The sequence below is a fragment of the Odontesthes bonariensis genome, chromosome 14, assembly GCF_027942865.1.
Source record: "Odontesthes bonariensis isolate fOdoBon6 chromosome 14, fOdoBon6.hap1, whole genome shotgun sequence".
NCBI classification, from domain to species: domain Eukaryota; kingdom Metazoa; phylum Chordata; class Actinopteri; order Atheriniformes; family Atherinopsidae; genus Odontesthes; species Odontesthes bonariensis.
In genome coordinates this window covers 27,088,691-27,109,971 of record NC_134519.1, presented here as the reverse complement: position 1 = coordinate 27,109,971, position 21,281 = coordinate 27,088,691, and the positions used below count along the sequence as shown (strand labels likewise).

The following is a 21,281-nucleotide window of genomic DNA, read 5'->3' as shown; positions in this document are numbered from 1 at the left end:
AGAGGGTCACGAGATTCAAAGTGAAGCGTGACGTGCACACAGTCAAGTTGAGCAAAGCCTCCTCTGCGTCCTCTCATGGGACAGTGATAAAAACTTGACCGGCGCCTACTTGGCAATAGCTCTGATTGCTTTCTGTGACTACACACAGAGAGGGACTGAAAAATGTTGAAGGACAAACTTTCAATTTGTTGATGGCATTTAAAGGATCCTGCGTTGCATATAGTGTCTACCTGACATTCCACACCTGCCGTGTTGTCACCGGATCTCTGCTCTGAGTGCATACTGATCTGCTCCACTTTAAGTATGGCTTGTATTATACATGTGGGTGTGTGTCTCTTTGTGTTTCTCCAGGACTTGTCCTCTCTGCAGTGTGATGTGTGCATCCTGGTTTTCTCGGTGACTGACAGGCGAAGTTTCCACCGCACCGCCCAGCTCCGCCTCCTTCTCAGGGAGTCCCAGCCGCGCACACCAATCATCCTCGTGGGCAACAAGAGCGACCTCGTCCGCTCCCGTGAAATCAGCTCAGAGGGTAGGTAGAACATCCTATAAACCCACAGCTGTTTCCCAGATCCCTCCCCTTCAAAATGAATTTTCGAAAGCTTCGCAATCGCAACTGTAGCTTTAGCCTTTTCTAAACCAAAACATGTGCAAAAATGCAGGAATATTCTTTATCTGGATCTGGACCTGATCCAGCTAACAGCTGCTTCACTGTATCGGAATTAATAATCTGGCTTTACGCATCAGGGCATAATGAAATAAACAATCCGGTCAGTACCAGGGCTTACAATTAGGTAACTACAACCTCGGTGAACAACAACACATGAAAAATGATGCAGTGTTTTTGAACAAGATTCCGCCTAAATACAGAAGCAGTGTGTGGAAAGCAAATACTCCCTTACTGATCTCATAGGGATTAAGAGGGTAAGGAGCAGCTGGGTACAGCTTTAAAATAGACTTGATTAATCGACCATCAACAAATGTGAGCACCTCTTTAGAGACATTTCTGGCATTTTGCTGGCCTGGAGCATTCAGGTGTGTGTTAACACCAATTCCAAGGCGGAAAGACTTCAGCTGTGATCATCAATTTGGGAACGAATAAGGACATTTCCTATCAAATTGTAGTCCATCATTCTACAGTGAGGGAGAGTATTAACAAGTGGGGAACATTCAAGGCATGTTGTCCATCTTCCCATTAGTTGACGTCCAAGCAAGTTCACCCCAGTGCCCAGTGTTGGGTAAGTTACTTTAAAAATGTAATCCGTTACAGTTACAAGTTACCTTGTTTAAAATGTAATTGTAGTGTAACTTTTTGGATTACTTAAAAAAAATTAATGTAACTAATTACTTTTGGATTACTTTTACCTATTTATGGTATAGGATAATCTGTATATTATCTGTATGATTCCATCTGTATTTATCACATTTATTTATACCATGCTATTTTTCTTTTCATTGTACTGCCATAACTACATTATACATTCTCTGCACATACATGCATTTCCCTAGGTAATTGATCTATTCTGCACATATCTATTAACCATCTTTCCTTACACTAGCTGTAAATAACTGCATTTTATCTCTAAATACTGCATGCTATACAATCTGCACGCGTTACACTTGATAAGATGCCAAACTGCATTTCATTAATACATGTGCAATGACAATGAAGTGCTCTACTTTAGTAATAAATAAGCAAAGTAAGACTTTTACATCACATTTTATTTTTCTTTGCACACCCTTGCTTGTGTGTGTGCGCCAGTACTTCCGGTGAAAACTTCCAAGTGATTTGACAGCTAGCGCGTCAGGTTAGGGCCAGTGGCCGTAAACAAAGGTTAACTTATAGCCGAGAAGAAAGATGATAATATAACGTAGCTAAAAAGACTAGCTTTCTTCAGTAGCCTATTGCTTACCGATTTAGCAAGCCTAGCAGCCTCGTTGCTAATGCTAGCCGCCGTAACGTTACCAACCATACCCGACGTCAAGGAGTTGGCTGAGCAGGGGCAAGAGTATGGGGCTTGCAGAGTTAACTTCATAATGGGTGAGTGCAGGTTTCATTCACTTGTTTTCATTCTTTCACAGGATTGATTCACTTCATTGGTTTATCCGATTGCTGGCCGCCGAGCCGTTATGTGTCTGGGTTTGTGTAGGTTACTGATCATGGTTGTCAGCAGTCGATAGTCAGGTTGTGTGATGTGTGTGTGAGTGTGTATTTTTTCTATGGGTACATGCCATTGACTGTATGAGCGGTCTGTGCTCGTTTTTTTTATTTTTATTTAATTAGATTGGAGATACTAATTAATACTGAGGGGGGGCTGGTCCCGGGGAAAATTGCCAGGGCCGATTTTTTTCCCCAGTCCGACCCTGCCGCTCTGTACTTCTGTCACTGCAACCTCGCACAAATTGTAATCCTGTCAAGTAACCCCCATTCTCACTGAATGTAACTGTAATCTGAGTACATCATTTTTGCTTGTACTGTAACGGATTACAGTTACTTTTATTTTGTATCCTTTTACCGTAACGCCGTTACATGTAATCCGTTACTCCCCAACCCTGCCAGCAGTGTTGGGAGTAACGGCGTTTAAGTATAACGGCGCTACTAACGGCGTTATTTTTCCAGTAACGGAGTAATCTAATTAATTACTTTCCCCATCGTTACAACACCGTTATCGTTACTGAGAATATAAAGTGGCGCGTTACTACAATTTGGTTGTAGGCTTTCGGCTACACATCAGCTGCATGCTGCCTGGAGAGAGCAGGGGTGGGGATGATGACAGCGTTGCAAATGCGGCGATGATTGGCTGGGTGGGCGGATGACCTACTCGCGCTGTCTCACTGCACGCGCTAAACACACACAAGACAGCGGCGACAAGCCAGGGAAGTTCACAGGTAGCGTTCTCTAACTGGAATTTCCAGAGCCGTACGGCTCCGGTATTTACTGGCACTACTTCTCACTCGTGGAGATAAAAGGCAAGAATGTGTATGTAACATGCACGCTATGCCCAGTTAAAAAAACTTTATCCACGTCTACCTCAAGTAACTCAAATCTAATGAAGCACCTTACATCATCCCATGCGAATATGAAGCACTTGTTGCTTCTGCAGCTGCTAACCCAACCCCAAGCCCAAATGCAGCTAGCTAACCCAACACCAAGCCCAAATGCAGCTAGCGTGAGCCCCAGGGAAGGAGGCGGAGCCACTCGAAAACAAACAACACTCGATTTTTCAGGTCAGAATTTATTTATTAATTTATTTCTATGCATCATATGGCAGGCTGCAATCTATTGAGTTCAAATAAATACAGAATATTCTAAATTACTGTATATAGTGTTTTTATATCTTCTATATAGGGAGTATAGGGAAATATTCACTGAGTCCATTTTTTTCCCTTTAGCACAAGTTTCTTGTGTTTACCATGAATGAATTCAATCAGTTAATATAAACATATTTGATGTTAAAGATGTTATAGAACGTAACAGCGTTATAGAACACAAAAAATAACGCCACAGTTACTTCGCTGAGTAACTAATTACTTTTACAATGTGGTAACTGAGTTACTAACTCAATTACTTTTTGGGAGCAGTAACTAGTAACTATAACTAATTACTTTTTAAAAGTAACTTGACCAACACTGCCTGCCAGTGCCTGATCGTGCAGTGCTCAGAGAAACTGTATAAGATCCAAAGAGAGATATCTCAGACGCTACAAGTTCATGACAGTACAATTAGAACAAGACTGAACAAATATGATTTGTTTGGAGTATGTCAGGAGAAAGCCTCGTCTCTCTATAAAGAACATGGCTGCACAACTTGGGTTCCCAAAGTTGCTTCTGATTTGGGCTTGTTTTGCAGCCACAGCCCGTGAACACCTTGTAGTCATTGCATTGAACATGAACTTAACATGAGTCGAATGTGAGGCCATCGGTATGACAGCTAAAGCTGAGCTGAAACTTGGCCATAAACAGGTCAATGATCCCAAACAACAGCCGCAAATCTACAACAGAATCTGAAAAAAAAGGAAAGAATCGAGGTGTTGCAATGATCCACTGAAGTCCAGACCTCGATCTGATTGAAATGGAAATCTCTTGAGCTCCTGTCTTTGGAGAACTGTGCATAAACAAATCCCTGTTAACTTCTATGAACTGAAGCGTCGGACAGAATTCCTCCAGGATGATGTGAGAGATGGGTAACGTCATACAGAAAACAATTACCTCAAGTTATTGCTGCTAAAGGTGGTTCAATGAATTATTGAATCGCAAGATGTACTTCATTTTTCAAAAATTGTTTCTGCATTTTGACATAGTCTTTGGTTAAATAAATCATGACGCAGTGCAATATGTCATGAATTGTAGTTCATCTGAGGTTGGGGGCCAGATTGTTTTTTCATGTCCTCCACGGCTAAAAGAAGGCATAAACGTCCACACAACCCCATACATTGTAAGGTAACAGAAGCACGGGCACTGTACAGAAGTGTAAGATAAATGATCATTACCTGGTGAGAAACAGAAAAAAAAAGAAAGAAAAACTACAGCTCCCTCGAGAAACCTTAATTTTTTATGTAGGTCAGTGCATCTAGATTGGGTCTCTAGGAGGGAGACTGTTATTGGTCACCTCAATATCATGGTCTAATAACAGATTGCACCAAAATTTCTCTTGAGTCCAATCTCCCGTCCTGAGCGTGCATGAGGTGCCTGTGGAGAGAAACGACTCCCTTTTAACAGGAAGAAACCTCTGGCAGAACCAAACTCAGGAAGGGCGGCCATCCGCCTCGACCCGCTGGGGTTTGAGAAGACAGAAAAGAGGGGACAACAAACACCGTAACACCATTCAAAGGATACCTGTTCAGAGAGGGAAACACAAGTTAATGACCACAATAATGCCAAATGTACATAATGGCATATGAGAAATGTTGTAGCTAATGACTTATTGTAAGTTAGATAGACCGTTTAGCATATCAGCAAGTCAGTCCAGTATATTAAGAGGCCGTTTTGGTGAGGGGATCTGGTGACGTTATGGTTACGTAAGTGAAAGTAAGTTTTAGTTGAAAAGCTGTGATAGCAGTTTTTTTTTGTTGTTGCCTGTTGATGTCATACGTCTCTCAGCCACCGAAGACAAAAAAAAAAAAAAACACTGAGCGGAACCACTGGGGTGTCAGCATTTGTCTAAAAATATAACAACCTGCCACAGCTCAGTGAGCAATCTGAGAGCCAGCTGCTGTTTCCGTCTAAATCAGTGACCCTTTTTTTTTACCCTTTTTTTTTTGTTATTGTGACAGACGGCATAAAAAAAAACATCAGCCGTCTAACATCAGCACGACAGCAATAAGTAGAGTGGGCGGGACAAAGCAAGCTGTTCGCCTGAGCCCGCCCGGGCACCAGCAGGGTTTAACAAACCCCGGTTTTCTGGGGGAGTGACGCAAGATAAGAAACACACAAGAAAACCTCTAAAGCACCCTTTGTTTGCTTTTGGATTGCCTTTCAATCAGCTCTCCAAATGGAAAAATCTTGAATGGAAAATTTCTTGTAATTACAGTTATCTGGTTGGTACTGATGCTTCTGCTGCTGTTTAGAATGAGTGTGGGTGCCTCGGAGCTCGAAACGGAAACTCGTACAGATCCACGCATACATTTTCCCAGAACAAACAGTGGCAGTGTGCTTTGTGCAATTACTTATTTGCCCTCTTTGTTTTAAATCCTAGGGGAATCTATCTTTGATCAACAAAAAAAATCAGTTTCTCAAACACTAACCTCGGATCAATGCTTTGTCGGCAACTGCTGAAGGAGAGAAAATTTTGTCATCTGTTGCAAAGAGCTGAAAATACACACTGTGTGTAAAATCTATTGGCTCTAATTTTATATTTAATGAATGATAGGGATTCGGCTGTTCGGCCTACATTTAACATTTGAAAAATAACAAAAGAATGTGTCCCACACCTATGAACACACCTTTCAAGATCCCTGAATTGCATATCTACACCAAGTTAAAATATGTCTCAGCAGCTGTTGGGGGAGTTGTCGCTGGTGCTCACAATCAGGTTGCTTTTAATCTCTTGCCGCCATGGGCTGTCACTATTAGGACACGTTAGAGGACGATTGTTAACTGTGACAGGCCTAGTGCTGTCTCGGGATCGCTGCGGTCTGCGCTACAGGTGACAGCACGATACGTTAGCACGTTAGCTTGGTGACATTAGCATTTTGTGTAATGGCACAAAATGTTACCATGATACACACAAATTGATCCAAAAAATAAATAAATAAATAAATCCAACAGAATCCTCTGAATTGAGATAAAACTACAGACGTGTCATAATCTCGTGGGACTTTATGGGTGAATTTTTATGGAGGGCCGCCATTTCATTACAATTTCAAATAGAGTTTAGTGGAATGGGAGGAACGTGTGATAGCACAGTTTGACCTTGATTGCAATGTTTCAATATGGGTATACGTACATGCCTGACACACTAAAACTTCCCAGTCATCCCTGCAGTTTCACAACACATTAAGTACACAGATGTATCCACTGTCACCGTGTCCCTCGGCTCTTGCATGTTTTCTTGTTTTGTTTTGTGCTCCAAATGGCACATCTCTGTTTGCATTATCTCCCTCTAGCAGGACACCACTGCTCCTGCTATCTTTATGTATGTACTGTGTACTCACCATATGTGCACAACTGGCTGCATGTACATAAATACATCAGACGTGCTAACAAGAACATCTCTCTCCATCTTCTCTGTGCTTTTGTAAAGCGAGGGGCTGTGATAAGAGGGATGTGAAGAAGAGGGAAGGGTGAGTGCGGAAGAACGGCGGTGTGTGTGTGTGTGGGGAGCTCATTTGGGGGAGATGTGTGCCACGCATTGTGAGAGTGTGTGTTGGGGGAGAGCGGGGCTTATTCTGCTGTCCTTGAAAGAACCATGGTTGGGTTCTTCAACCATCAGACTGAGCGTAGTTTAGCTGAGGGAAGCTGTAGCTGTTGTCACAGCCACACACTGGTTTAGCCAAATGTTGCTGATCTTAAACACTTTTTTCAAAATCTTTGTTACACTTTCTTTGATTTTTTTTAGCAATATTTTGAAAGACTTGCCTGCCAAGTTCATCAAAAGTCTTCCTTTTTGTGGCTGTTCAGAAATTGCTGAGAGAGGCTTTAGGAATAAATGAACTCATCTGTAACTGCAGTCACACGAGTGAACAAAGTTTCAGATACAATGCTCTGACTTCTGTCTCATAAGCAGGGTTTCCAGTCACTCCAGCAAAGCAAATCTGAGATATCAAATTTTTTATAGCTTCATAAAAGAAACGGAATTCAGACTTGTTTCCACTGACAGATGTGAAATGAATTAACCAGGCTGTGAAGTGTCACCGGATGGTGGCAGCATAGGCTACGCTGCTAGTGGCTGTAATTCGGTAAAAGAAGTAGCGTCCTAACCAGGAGAAACAGAGCAGAGGGTATCCACAAAAGGAAGGTGGAAAGACCTCTTCCTCAGGACTTCCTTTCATTTCTAGGAATATGTGGGATATTTGGAAAGACACCAGTCACTGTTTACCGGGTCAAACTGGAAAAAGCTGGTGGTTCAAATCATGTTAAACTTTGGCATCTCAGACACAAATCAGACGCAAAGTTGTTTCCATTCCATTCAGGTGTGAAGGCTTATGTAAGACAAGCCAAAACAACTTCAAGCCAGCATATACTTTTCTTTTTGGCCTTTGTTGTTTGCTTTTTTTTTCTATTTTGAACATTTCCATGCCTTCCACTCCTTTTCGTACTCAGATCTTTTAAGTACACGTTAAAAATTGCTATGAAAACCCAGTCAACCCAAAAGCCTAACCCTAATGCGCTGTTTCCACAAACGTGTGTTGGAATGTAAGTCATCCAGAAGTTCATTCATCCCTATGGGAATATTCGCAATCTCAAATAGATGTGCGTAGCTCTGCCTTACGTTTTTTTTTTTCCACTGGAGTTAGGAGTGCGTTTTAGTTTTGTGGTGGATTTGCATGCCAAGAACTTCAAATCTAAGTAGCGAGTAGGCTAACAAATGACTAGCTTCACTGTTTATCAGATTGTTTTGAAGTAAAAATGTCATAGTCGTATTTAGCCAACATTGGCTTGGAAATAATGGGAAGCTGTGTCAACAAAGGTTGAGACTGAAGATCAGTCGGAGTTGCGATGTGCAGCTGATGTGAGAGTAGAGACGAGGCAGAGAGAGAAGCAAGGAATGAACGCTGAGAGATGCTTCTACTCAGCAGAAGAAAAAGACAATCCAGCAGCATTAATGTGGTCAGCGATATGGAAATGCCCCATCCCTGTTCCTGAGGCATCTGACAGAAACATTCTAATGTTCTCAGGACGGACCACACATATTCTTTCCGATGTGTGAGCCTGACGGAGAACTCTGACTGGCCTAGCCGGTTAGGTAACGTCCTCCATAGAGAACCGGGGGTCTGGCTAAGGGTGCTGAAGTCATAAAGTCTATTTATGGCATGTACAGTGACACTTCGATTCTGCTATTTCTCACCTTACCCGTGTCTCTCCATCCTTACCACACACACACACACACACACGCACACACAGTGTCACACTGGAACATATTCATCATGGGCTCAGTATGGTGGTGGAGTGGACCTGCTCCTCGGGGCTTTGATTAATATGCACTCTGGCCGTGTTTGTCTAATCGACATTCTTCTCTGTCTGGCTTTCTCTTTCTCTCTGCATGTTCATTTCATCTGCCACCTTGCCTGTCATGATCTTTAAGCATCTCTCACTTCTCTCCTTTTTCCTCACGTTTTTTCATCTTCAACTTGTTGCCGCTCTAACCTCTTCACCATCTGTCTTCATCTCTTTCCCTTGTCTCTCTTCCTTATGTCAGAATGAGTCGTCAGTGTCTTACCTTGTCTCCTCTCCTCTCTTGAGTTCTTCTCACCTTTCTTCACCACTTCACACACACACACACACACACACACACACACACACACACACACACACACACACACACACACACACACACACATCCACACGCAAACTCGCTCTTTCCCTGTCTCCTCTCCTCTCTTTCTGCCTCATCCCCCCTCACCTCTTCTCCTCCTCTCCCTTCTACTTACTTCATTCTCACTTGTAATACTTGTCTATACTTCATCCCTCTTCTCTTCTCACCCTGTCTCAGCTTTTTCTCCACCTCCTGTCGTCTTCCTTCTCTTTGTGGTCCCCTCTCCGGGTTTCCTCCCCCAGGGTCTCTCGTCCTCTCACCCCTTCTTTCGGCTCTTCCGCTTATTTTGTCCTCTTTTTGTCCAGTTCAGTGTCCCAAGCGTTCCTAACAGATCATTCAATCAGCTGTCGGTGGTATTAGTGTTAGCATTATAATTGATCTGGTTTGGGATTGGCTTTGTTTCCTCCCACTCGTAATTTACCCACCATTATGTCACACTGCGGTGGTTCCACAGCTGCTGTGCGGTTGGATTATTCCATCCAGATCAAATCTGCTTTTTTAATAATGCCTCTGTATCCCTGCAGTGCATATTGTACCCATACTGTAAAAGTTCAAATGAGATCGCTGAATTAACATCTTCATACCTTACCATACCAGAAAATTCATACTTGAGAACAACTCCATGGGTCATTTGTTCTACCTATAATTACTATCAAAGAATGTAGTACCTCCAGTGGTTGTGTGAGCGACTGCAGGTGATGTGTCTAATTGGTGTCGGGAGACATGAAAGGGATTTTTTTTGGTGTCTTTGAAGTGGGGTTGTGAGATGTCAGTGTCTCACCTGCAGTAGACGGCAGCGGAAGCTCTCTCAGTCAGGAGAATCAGATGGTTTCCTGACACTGAAAGGGCACAAGTCTGAACAGCAAGTGGTGAGTGAAACGGTTTCAGATGCCTGCGTTTTGCTGGCATTGGACACATGGACGGATTTTAGCACAAACATCGTGGTTCCACTGAGTGAAAAGGCCCGAAAAGGGAGCAAACGGTATTTTTGCGTTGATAGATATATACACAGGACAAATACATTTTCACCTTCCTCGCCCACTCGGCAAGCCTCTGGGAATCACACTTGACACTTTAGTCATATCCCGTCGTTCTCCGGAGGAGGCTCCCCTGAAGAGAAAGCTCTCCCTTATTTAATTACAAACTATTTCGAGCTATGAAGTATGCAAAACTAATCTAGAGGTACCGAGGACTAAGAATTAAATGACAGGAAATGATATTGCCATGTCTACTTTAAGGGTTTGATCAGGGTTACATCCAAATATTATACTATCAGAGCTTCATTTTCTGATTGCGTTTGACTTACAATTGATAATAATTATATGGTTTTTTTAGGGCTGGGCGAGTTAACTCGTTATTATCGCTTTAACGCATTCATTATTTAACGCCAATAAATATTGTAGTGCAGGTTTTATTATTTATTTTATTATTGTAAAAGTCTGTTGCTCACAGGCTTTTATTTTGTAAAAGTCTGTTGCTGTCTGCTGCGGCACCGTAAAAGAAAGTAATCGGCGGATCCACCAAACATGGAGAGGGGTACGGAACTTTTACTCAGACATTTTCATTTTAAAGTTCTTCCAGACGGTGGAGTCGACAGAACCAAAGTCATCTGTAAACACTGCCAAGTTGAATTGTCTTCTCACCGTAGTACTTCCAGTCTAAAATATCACTTAAAGGCAAAACACACAACTGATATCAGCAAGTCATTCAAGGAAACAGACAGTGGAGCGAGGCTTCTACATAAAAACTACAGAAAGATGCTGATGTTAAAAGTGTGTTTGCAAAACAAATGTTATGGCACTTTCATTCATATGGCAGCACATTTAAAATAAAACTAAATGCTAAAAGCTATACACTACTTTTGAATTCATTTTGGGATTTTGCATACAAATGCGATTAATCGTGATTAATCAGGGAAATCATGTGATTAATTAGATTAAACATTTTAATCGTTGCCCAGCCCTAGTTTTTTTTTGTTGTTGTTGCTGTTTATTCATTGCCTTTATTCTTTAAGATATCCTGAGTTCTGTGCATATGATTTAGAGTGCCAATTATTGTGAAAAAGAGGGCTTTAAGAAAAAACAGATGAATTTTACATAATTTTTATTTGCTTTGCCCTATCTTAACAGATATCCGAGTAGATTTTTTTTTTAGCAAAACTAATCACACTGAACAACACCCGACGGCCCTATTAATCATTTTGTTTACCCACCAAATACGTTATATCAACAGTCACAAGTGAACCTAAAAGCACGGGGAAACAGTGGTGATAAACACGTTGTATAAGCCCATGCCAGTTTGCTGAAGCTCAAATTGGGTAATGGTCTCCATCTCGATGTGACTCGTGGATAAGGATAGGTGGCTGAGCGTGTTGTTGACGAGGCTCAGTATTTCATCTAAAAGCAGCTGTTTGTGCCTGGTCAAACAAGCCAGGACGATAAGGAAAGCTGACAGATACAGATCATTCCACGACAAATGGCCGTCATTGTCAGCTCAAATGGCTTTTTTTTCCCCCCAGCTGCGCTTCAGGTTTCTCCTCACCGCCGCTCTACACAGAGCCAGGGTCTGCGAGGTGCTTTGTGTCGCAGAGGTTTCACTGGATTGTTACTGATATTCACAGTGGCCGAATGGAAAAAACATGAATTTAACTAATTGATGGCAGATGGAAGAGGTCAGCCATAGATTAAACGTGCGTGGGTTTCACGAGTACCTTTTCTGGTTTGTTTGTTTGTTTCAGTCCAGAAAATGATTCCAAGTGCACAATAAACCCCGTTAAAGCTCTCAAACGGGACAAAAACTGAACAACGAAAGGAAAGCAGATTTAATAAGATAAGTACTTGAAAGCTTTAATAACGAGCATGAGGGAAAGTACACAGCTGTAATTCTAAATTGAACATGCCAGAACAACGGAGTAGTTTTAGACGCTCCATTAAGAACCCATCATCCCTAATTGTTATCGTTTGCGTTATGGTGTGCTTGCATGTTAGGAGATAAAGAAAAAAAGTTCTTTGCTTTCGGAAAAAGAAAATATAAGTATGATCACATAAGCAGTTGTTTCATAATGTTTACTGCGTCTACGCACCATGTAAGCTTTAGTATATAGAAGGTAACATGTTGTTTTTAAATGAGCCTAATCAGCGTTCAGATCGTGGTGCTGCAATGGCAGGTTCCAGGACCTTTAGTAGCAATATCCATTGTGTAACTTTTTAAGTTTATTGTAGCCATGTACACAGTTCTCGCACTTGTACGCTGGTAGTTCCTGCCACTATTTCACTCCTGCGTATGTGCTCAGGCCCCTTTTTCTTTTAAGCGACTTTTGCGTTGTTGGATATCCTGCCATAAAAAACCCAAGACATTCTCCTCACACTGGAAAAAAATGACCAGGTATATTTGTCTGATTTCTAGTCAAATATCTCATTACACTTAATATAAGACACAACTGCCTAACAAGTACCATTTCAGCAAGATATAGGGACTTGTTTTAAGACAATACATCTTGAATATCTTGTTAAGTGAAATCTCAGAATCCGATTTTCACTAGTTCTATTGGCAGATTTTACTGCTTATTTCAAGCAAAAACGTCTTGTATTTGCTACAAGATTTGTATTTGTGTCTTGTATTTGAACAACATCAGACATAGCTGATGTCTGATGTTGTTTTTTTACTTATTTTTGGAGGGGCATTTTTTTTCCAGGGCAGTCATGGTTTTCTGACATCTGGCCACTTTTTTTTACTCTAAACTGCCTTGGTTCTGAGTTCATCGTTGCTTTGACATATCCAAAGCCCCCATTACCAGAAGCAGCACAGCAACCCCACAGCATGATAAAGACTCCACCATGCTTTACTGTACAATCGGCACAGCAATCTTTTTCTTCACGGCATTCATTTTGTTACTTTTAAAGAAAGTGGTGCACCAGATTCACTAAAGAAGATAGAATTTTTCCATAGAAAATTTTCCCCCAATGACTGTGACTAATCTATGACTGGTTTTGAAAACCTTTTCTTGGCTCAATAATTCCTTTCTTTGATTTGTGGTCCTCTTTATTTGCAAATAATTGTGCCCAACATAGATTTTAGAATATATTTCTATTTGAAAAAAAATATCCTGATTGTATAAAGTTGTTTTATTTATATTTTTAGAAAGATATTTCGCGTGCAACTCAATAATTCTGACCAGGACTGCATTCATCTTTTTCCAGATCTTTCCGCTGTATAACACATCAGCCTGTTTTTTAGACTTACACTGCTGTCCATTAATCTCTTGGCAACTGATCGTATTGGTGACATGTGGGATTTACCCCCCTGCTGCTTTTCTGTAATACTTTGCGACAAAAAACAGCAGGTTGTAGTGAAACAACAGTAACTCAATGAATAATTACAGACTTATGTGTAGCGGTGCGGCTTCTCCTCTGACAAACAGCAGGATGCACTGTCCTCAGGAAAAGTAAACATCACCTTAATTGAATCGAGAACAGTTTGAGCTTAGAAAAGGGATTCTTTTAAAATGTTCCCGTCGTCATTGATATGTTTACACAACTGCTATGTGCTTAGAAGGCTAAAATGAATTGTTTTGGTGATATGATTTGTTGTTTGTTGTCAATTACGAAAACTTCGCTTGGAAGACTATTTACAAGATCAAGGATGACAATATTTATCCCTAACTGGGAAGAGTACTGTTTCCATTATAGTAGTTTAGTCTTATTCTCAGTTTAATTCAAAATCCTAAAATGGTACGTCGCAATGCCAGAAAAATGTCTCTCTTTTTCTTTCTCTGTCCAAGCTTTTCGAGAAGATTTCAGATGCTCGATAAACAAAGGAACAAAGTCTTCTTCGTACAGTGAAATGCTGTTAACGGAATCAATTTGTCACAATATGGAGCAACAGGAGTGACAACCACTTAAGAGGCTAATAGAGTCTCTCCCAAACAGTAGTGAGTGGGCCCTCGATGTAGAAGTATTATCTAGTGGTGATACACATCGCACAGCAGCTGGGTCGTTTATGCACTGCTTTCATGATCTAATGTCCGTGAATTTCAAACTGCCACCTCTAATTGCCGTTTGCAGCTGCCACTGTGAGAAGCCTTGGTTTGTTGTTTCTAAAAAAAGATTGATTTTTTTCCTCTTTCACACCAGAGGCCCAATCCAGTGCCATGATGTACGACTGCCTCTACCTAGAGCTCTCGGCCTCCTTAGACCACGGCACCAACGAACTGCTGGAGGCGGCCGTGCGGACAGCCAGGGGAGACTGTGTGGGTCCAGGGTGGACGGACGGCGACCCCGGGGCAGGACGCAGGGAGAGCCTGACAAGCCGCGCCAAGCGCTTCCTGGCCGGGCTGGTGCCGCGCTCATACGGCCGAGACCGCGACCGAGACCGAGGGCGCTACAGGGAAATGAGCCGCCACCGGGGCAGCAAGATCCTCCGCCAGAAATCCCGCTCCTGCCATGACCTCAGTGCACTGTGACACTCACACGCAACCGTCACTATTCGCTCCATTAAAACACAGGGAAAGAAACACACTCCACATTAACACTAGCACACACCAAGTTGATACGAGGGAGGGAAAAGTATGAAAGACGAATGAAAAAGGGATCAAGGTGGGGGATGGATCGATGGAGAGTCGAGAAGACGACGGAACGAGGAAGAAGATTACGGAGGGAAGGATTGAAATGCCACTGTGGCAGGTAAAGGTCAAAGACAAAAAGGAAGAGAAAGTCATGGGAAAAAAAAGTGGATGGATAGAACAGACTGCCTGTGAAGGCACTTTTGAGACACAGACAGAGAAACAGATAAGAAGGTGGGCTGAATCAGCGAGGGCAGTCAGCCGTCACATCAAGGTGCTGATTTAATGCTTAATGAGGGGGAGGACGGGGTCACAAATAAACACACACCCAAGTAGCACGCACAAATAATCTAGACTCATAGCAATTTAATGTATCTTTGTTATAGACCCTGTTTTATAGCATGCAGAGTAGACGATCTAAGACATGACCCTGTAGGTTTTACAGTTAAATGATCCTTGATTTACAGTACCTCAGTGGCTAATAGCTAATGCACAGTCTCACCGGTGTTTCAGGCAATGCCATCTCAACAGCAACACTACTTATTCATAGATGTGTGTCCGCACTGCTTCCACCATTTATGTCCCATACTGATGTTGAGGATTCTTGGATTGTTGATAATACCACCAATGGTTTACAGTACACTCATCTGGGACTTTTTTACAAGGTTAAATCATCAGCACCCAAGCCATATTTGTGCTGAATGCACCATGAGCAATCAGCACAGTAAACCCTTTACTGCAGGATGTGAAAGGATGAAAAAGACGGTAGCGGAGAGGCTGAGACTGAACTCCTTCTCGAATGAAGCTGAGTCATAGACTACAGGGATGTTCTTGATGCAAAAGAGAACAAACAAGAAAAAAAAAGGAAACAAATCTACCTGTGGCTCTTTGATGTTTTCTTTCTTTCTTTTTTTTCTTGTCGCCCGCCGGAATTTTGTACGTGTGTGTTCTGACTGGATTCTGTGGGGGCTGGCCACACAGGTGACCCAGAAGAGAACGTTCTGGAAACGTTGTTTGGCCGTTTCCTCAAGCGCGCTGTCATCACTGAGACATCCTCACTCGTTTTCCTCTCTCCACTGAACACTAATCTTTACCACTGAGAATAAATAGGTTTTTGTTTGACATCTTTATGAGTGTTTTGTCATCTTTGTATGAAAGCATTGGAACAGCCCTTAACCAGGTTGAGGAATGTCGTGACGGGCCGGCAGATGACTCACAGGGCCTCTTAGGATGCTTGTTCCATTTAGGACTGAGCAGCAGCAAGATGCAGTGTCAACACTGTGAGGCTGGACCAAAATCCTGGCTTGAAAATAGACTGCACCAGGGGAGAATATGAACCATGTGCTCTAGACTTCAAGATTAGAGACAACTGTATTTTGAGATATATTGACCCCTTTCGTGATGAACATGCTAAAATCGGTGTGTTTTTAGCAGATACTTTTTCTACCATGTCTGACCTGCACCCACCCATGTAGTCATGATGCCCCTGGTCCACTATCTTGTGTTCTACATGTATTGATTTGTACAGGTTTTAAACTGGATGTTGTTCACAGAATATATATATTTAAAGCAGATATTTTTATTATAATTTGAAAGACATTTGACCTGTCAATAGTTCATCAGTTTTGGTAAAGTTTGGAACAAGCTCCTTCAATCTATTTTCAGCATTTTTATTGATGTTTTTTTTCAGCAATAAGCATTAATTCAAGCTAATTACTTAAACTCTGTATTAGCTGATTTTTGTGACTGCTTTTAGCTTAAAAAAATCTGCTACTTTTAGCTAACTATAAAACTATTCACTTTCTGCAAAGGATTTTGACCATTATTTTAGCTAGCTTTCTTTGTACTTATAGCTAGTTATCTCAACTAGCTAGAAGCTATTTATCAACTGCGTTGGTCAGTTTTGGTAAAGTTTGGAACAAGCTCCTTCAATCTATTTTAAGCATTTTCATTGATGTTTTTTTCTTTTTCAGCAATAAGCATTAATTCAAGCTAATCACTTAAACTGTATTAGCTGATTTTTGTGACTACTTTTAGCTTAAAAAAAACACCTGTCTGCTACTTTTAGCTAACTATAAAAATATTCACTTTCTGCAAAGGATTTTGACCTTTTTTCCATTATTTATTAGCTCACTACTCTGTTTTTTGACTGGCTTTCCATTCAGCTTTATCCATTACTTTAAGTAACTAACTATTTGAACACTTTATCCATATTTTTTTTTTAAATTTCCATCCATAGTGAATCAATTAACAGTTTATTTACGGTAATTGTTTCAGCTTAACTAATTTGCAAAAGAAAAAAAATTGCATTGACAGTTACGGTGTGTTGGTGTCAGCTGACTTCATTTTAATTCTTTAAAATGGTTTCAGAAACTAGCTCTGAGAGATTGTCACGGCCAAGCCAGAGTGTAAATGAGCCCTGCTCAAGGCCTTCATTGTGGAAGCTTTTACATGTCTCTGTGGTCCAAAGCTCGTTGGTGCCTACAGGCATGCCAGCTACCCAAGGACCTGTCAGTGGACGAGGCCATCTGATTGAAAGAGTCCGCCTGTCTGATTGAACTGGGCTGAATGATTGCTGCAGCTGCAATCACTAAGGCCAAATTATTGAAGGCAACTATCAGCTGGCCTCAAAAAGTTTTAGAAAATGCTCAGTAGAGAAAATAAGGATACAAGCTGTGCTTAGCAAGGGAGATGACACACTGACCTAAATGGGAAGGTTTTTTTCAGCTGCATCTTACCACTGCGGAGTCAGATAACTGCAGTGCCAAAACCTTTTCAAATTAGACCAAAAATGGTTGAGGTTCTCAATGTTGTTGGGCTAACTTGGTTGAAATGCCAGTAATACATTATATGGACCTCAGGAACAATACCTCTGGACTCGAAAACTGGGTCGATGGTCCTCCTTCGTAAGATAGGGGACGAGGTATTCGGGGATCTTACTCCTCATACCTCTGCTAAATGCCATGTTACTGACAAGAAGAATAAGACAGTTGAGCTTTGGATTCGGGAGGAACCGTGAGGCTGTTGACCAAATTTTCATTTACAGATCCCTGTAGCTTATCTGAATGTGTGATGTGTACTTGGAGAAAACTTGTGACTGGGTTCACTGGAGAATTGTGTTGGCAATGCTTTGGGTGTAAAGGATGCAGAGCTGCCTCTGCGTGCCGTCGAGTCCTCGTAAAACTGTATTTGTAGCTGCTCAACAGGAAGTCAGAATGTGTGTGGCAGCAGTGATGGAGATGAGGAGGTAAAATCTCTCCTTTATGCTGGTGATGTAGTGCTTCTGGCACCATTTCAGGAGGGTGAGTGGGATTTATTTTTTATTTTCAGTCAATGACAGAACTGGCTGCATTCACTCCCTTATATCCCTTATATATTATGTGTCGGTGGTCCTTTCAGACACAACACAGCAGGCTCAATCAGATTCTGAATATCATCCTCTTGCTCCACAACTGTCACTATTTGCTCCAGTAAAACCCGAAATGGCAACTGATAATTACCAAACTCTAAGCTTCAGAGGTACTGTCATGAGGGCTGTATCCAGTCATTTTATATGGTGTATGATGAGCACATGCACAAATTGTTTTAATAAGTCACTGTTTGGGGAGATTTAGAGTTGAAGTGAACACACTGGCAGTGATATTCTAATTTGAATGACCTTTTCTTCATAAACAAGCAGAAGAGCTTCTCTTGTTGTTGATGGTGACGATAATGGCACGAATGAACTATGAAAGGTATCCTCAGCCCCTCCGGTTTCTGTTCCATCTTAGCGGGTGTAAAGAGGAGCGCCTCAGGCTAAAAAGCGAGAGCACTGCATCCAGTCACATGAGATCATATCAGACAGTTTTCAGGTTCTGATGCCGGGAGTGGAAGCGGTGAAGAACTCTTGAGGGAAGGCAAACTAGCAAAGACTTAGAAGGTTTGAAGAGAGGGAGAGAATCAGACAGAGACTGGGTTGGAGGAATGCTTTGAGGAGTAATGGTTGCTTGGAGACCGTTGTCAGGGAGACGGTGAGTCCTTTGGCATCTAAAATGTCCTATATTTATGTTGATATTCACAAGGAGGGTGTTTCTCCTTTTTTTGTTTGTTGTTTGATCTGACTTTTTTTCTCCCAGTGGGGAAATGCAGAGCTTGACAGCGATCAGCTCGCACAGAGGGTGACTCTTCAAACTGGAGTTCATGGCAAGGCGTCGGGGGGAATGGAAAATGAAACAAAGGTTTTTAATCACACTTAAACGGGTCAGAAATCTGTCAGACGATAGCCCCCATTTGACAGCAACACAGACACCCACAGGGAAAAGAGAGGAGGGAACTGGGGACAGCGTGATAGAATTTGTTTCTCTGGCACCCTATCAGTCTCTCAAAACTGTGACAGATATTCTCCCTCTCTCTGTGTTTTTCCGTCGCTGACTCATTCTGTGGGCATTTTCCGTGATTCTCGGGCAAAAGAATACTTCAAGACAGAGGGGAGCTTAGAAGATGAAAAACCACCCACTGTGTGCCAAGTGAAAGCTTGTCGAACTTACTCACTTTGCAGTAAAGAAAGCCTATTTTTGGTAAGCACTGTGGATAACTAATGAGAGGCATATTTTCCTGAGGTATGGGTGCAAAGATGTAAGCACAGAGGTAATATTGGTATATGGGTATGTGGGGGAGGCAGAGATGGGCACAAACTGGGTGAACGCAGTGCCAGTGAATCTCAGGGGGATGCATGTGATTTGTCTTCAAGAAGCAATCGCACAGTGTAGCCCAAAGGTCGTTGTTTCTCTGCTTTGCCTAATGAGTGCACTGAGATGATTATACATGCACAGGGCTTCAGCAAAAAGGGAGTGAGATTGAACCAAACTATTGTCTAAATATCACCCGCGGAGGGAAGCACATGTAATTAGAACTGGCTTGGTCAGAGCAGGAAGACAATGGCGAAGCCTGAGGCCAGGTGACAGTAATGGCAGGCTGCAGCTGAATCCAAATCAACCGATTTTTAAAGGCTGAATTCCTCATGCAGAGCTCTCTGCACCTTCAGTAATGTGGATTAATATCAGGACAAAAGTTGACGGCAAAGCCACGTGTTTGGCAAAATAAACCAAGATGTCATCAGGAGTTCAGAGCTGATGTCGAATCATGTAAAATAGGCGTACTTCTGTCTATTTATTTAATTCTTTTAAAGGAAATATTACAACCATTTAGTCGTTTACTATGTGATGTTGAGCTATACACAGGTTAGTTGCATTCACGTGGTAACTTTGGATGATGAGGCCCCATTTCCAACAAAAGTTTTGGTGCTGTGTAAAATCTAAGCAAAAAAAGAAGCAGAATGAAACGATTTGGAAAGTTCATGTTTTTCATGGCAAAATGTCTCCCTTTCAACATTTGTTTTTCATGTTCTACAATGAAAAAGAGGCACGGGTTTATGAGGTTTGCAAAACCGTTTTTTTTTTTTAAATTTTATTTATTTGAATTTTATAGTGTCCCGACCTTTTTCATAGAATTTCATCGCTTGAGATCAGCTCAACGCCACGAGGACAATATGATAAATTTGATTTAAAAAAAAAAAAAAAAAAAGATCTGAAAACACATGCAGTGTATTTGTGTGGGGTGTTTGCCTACTGAAGAGGAGATGATCGTTTTTCATAGTTTTATTTCAATCAAGCTTCAACAGGGATCAGAAGTGTGGCGAAGACATCAACATTCAAGGTTCAATGATTTCTCTGTTGCTTTTTACAGGAGATGCTAGCCCAGCCTGGACTGAACGCTAGCCTGAGCAGAAATAACAACCTCTTTAGGTGTGAAAACGAGCTGTACTTCAGGGTGTACCGAACTCTCAAATCTTTTTTTGGTTCAATCCCATCGATGACTTGTGGCTGCTGTGAGGTTTCCAGGAAAACACCTCTTGGCTTTAGTGCGTTTTGCTGCGTGGCGTGAAAGAAATACTCTGCTAAAGTACTCTGAACACGACCTGCTTGATGTTACATAAAGTGCCTGTTGGAGAAGCAAATTATTTATGTCAACCCTCTGAAACCATGTGAAACACATCAAACATAAGCTTCTTTGTGGTTGGTTGTATTGTTGTGTGATCAAAGTGAATTATGTCTGCCTGGAGTGGTGAACGACATCAAAATGTCAGCGCTAAAGGATTATAAAGAAGAATAAACATGAAGTGGCAAAGAAGCAAAAGCGTCCTTCACTGAAAGAAAAGGACCATTCCATCGCTATTCCAGCAACGTAAATATATAGAATGCTCACTTAGATACAATCTGACTTTTAGACTACAAAATAACGAGTGTTTGCGACTGACAACCCGGTTTTCTCTGCCATATAAAAGATCAAGGTCACCAAAGGACATGTTTTCTTGGAGAATAATGCAATCTGGCCCAGATTTTTCAAATCTTTCAACACAGCAAATTAAAAGTTATTTCACCACAGTTGTACTGATGTACAAAGACTCCACTCATGAGGTCAAAATATGCGAATACCAGAGGAATGTCTTAGCATTATCCCTAAGCTAAATCACGCCTTTCAAACTTTTCCTTTAGATATCGGCTGCCTTTTCACTCATTTTCCAGTCAACGACAAGCCACTTAAAACGGACCTATAAATCATTCAAACAAAAAAATTCCCCCCCCCCCCCTATCCCAACCAATGTTGTGCCTACACGTTAAAAAAAAAACTTAGCAAAGAACCAATCTTAAATAGTATCTGCAACAGGCTGCTGTTACTGTCACAAAGACGCATCATTTATTTTCAGTTCTG

General features: G+C 41.6%; 1 protein-coding gene across 1 annotated transcript in view; it reads left to right on the top strand.

The window, feature by feature from the left end:
* Positions 1-15,659, top strand: part of rem2 (RAS (RAD and GEM)-like GTP binding 2) — a 35,293-nt gene extending 19,634 nt beyond the window's left edge. Inside the window, exons 4-5 of the mRNA XM_075482343.1 lie at positions 352-529; positions 14,104-15,659. Coding sequence (XP_075338458.1) covers positions 352-529; positions 14,104-14,432 — 507 coding nt within the window. The 3' untranslated portion in view covers positions 14,433-15,659. The remainder of the gene's footprint in view (positions 1-351; positions 530-14,103) is intronic.
* Positions 15,660-21,281: the final 5,622 nt, after the last annotated feature.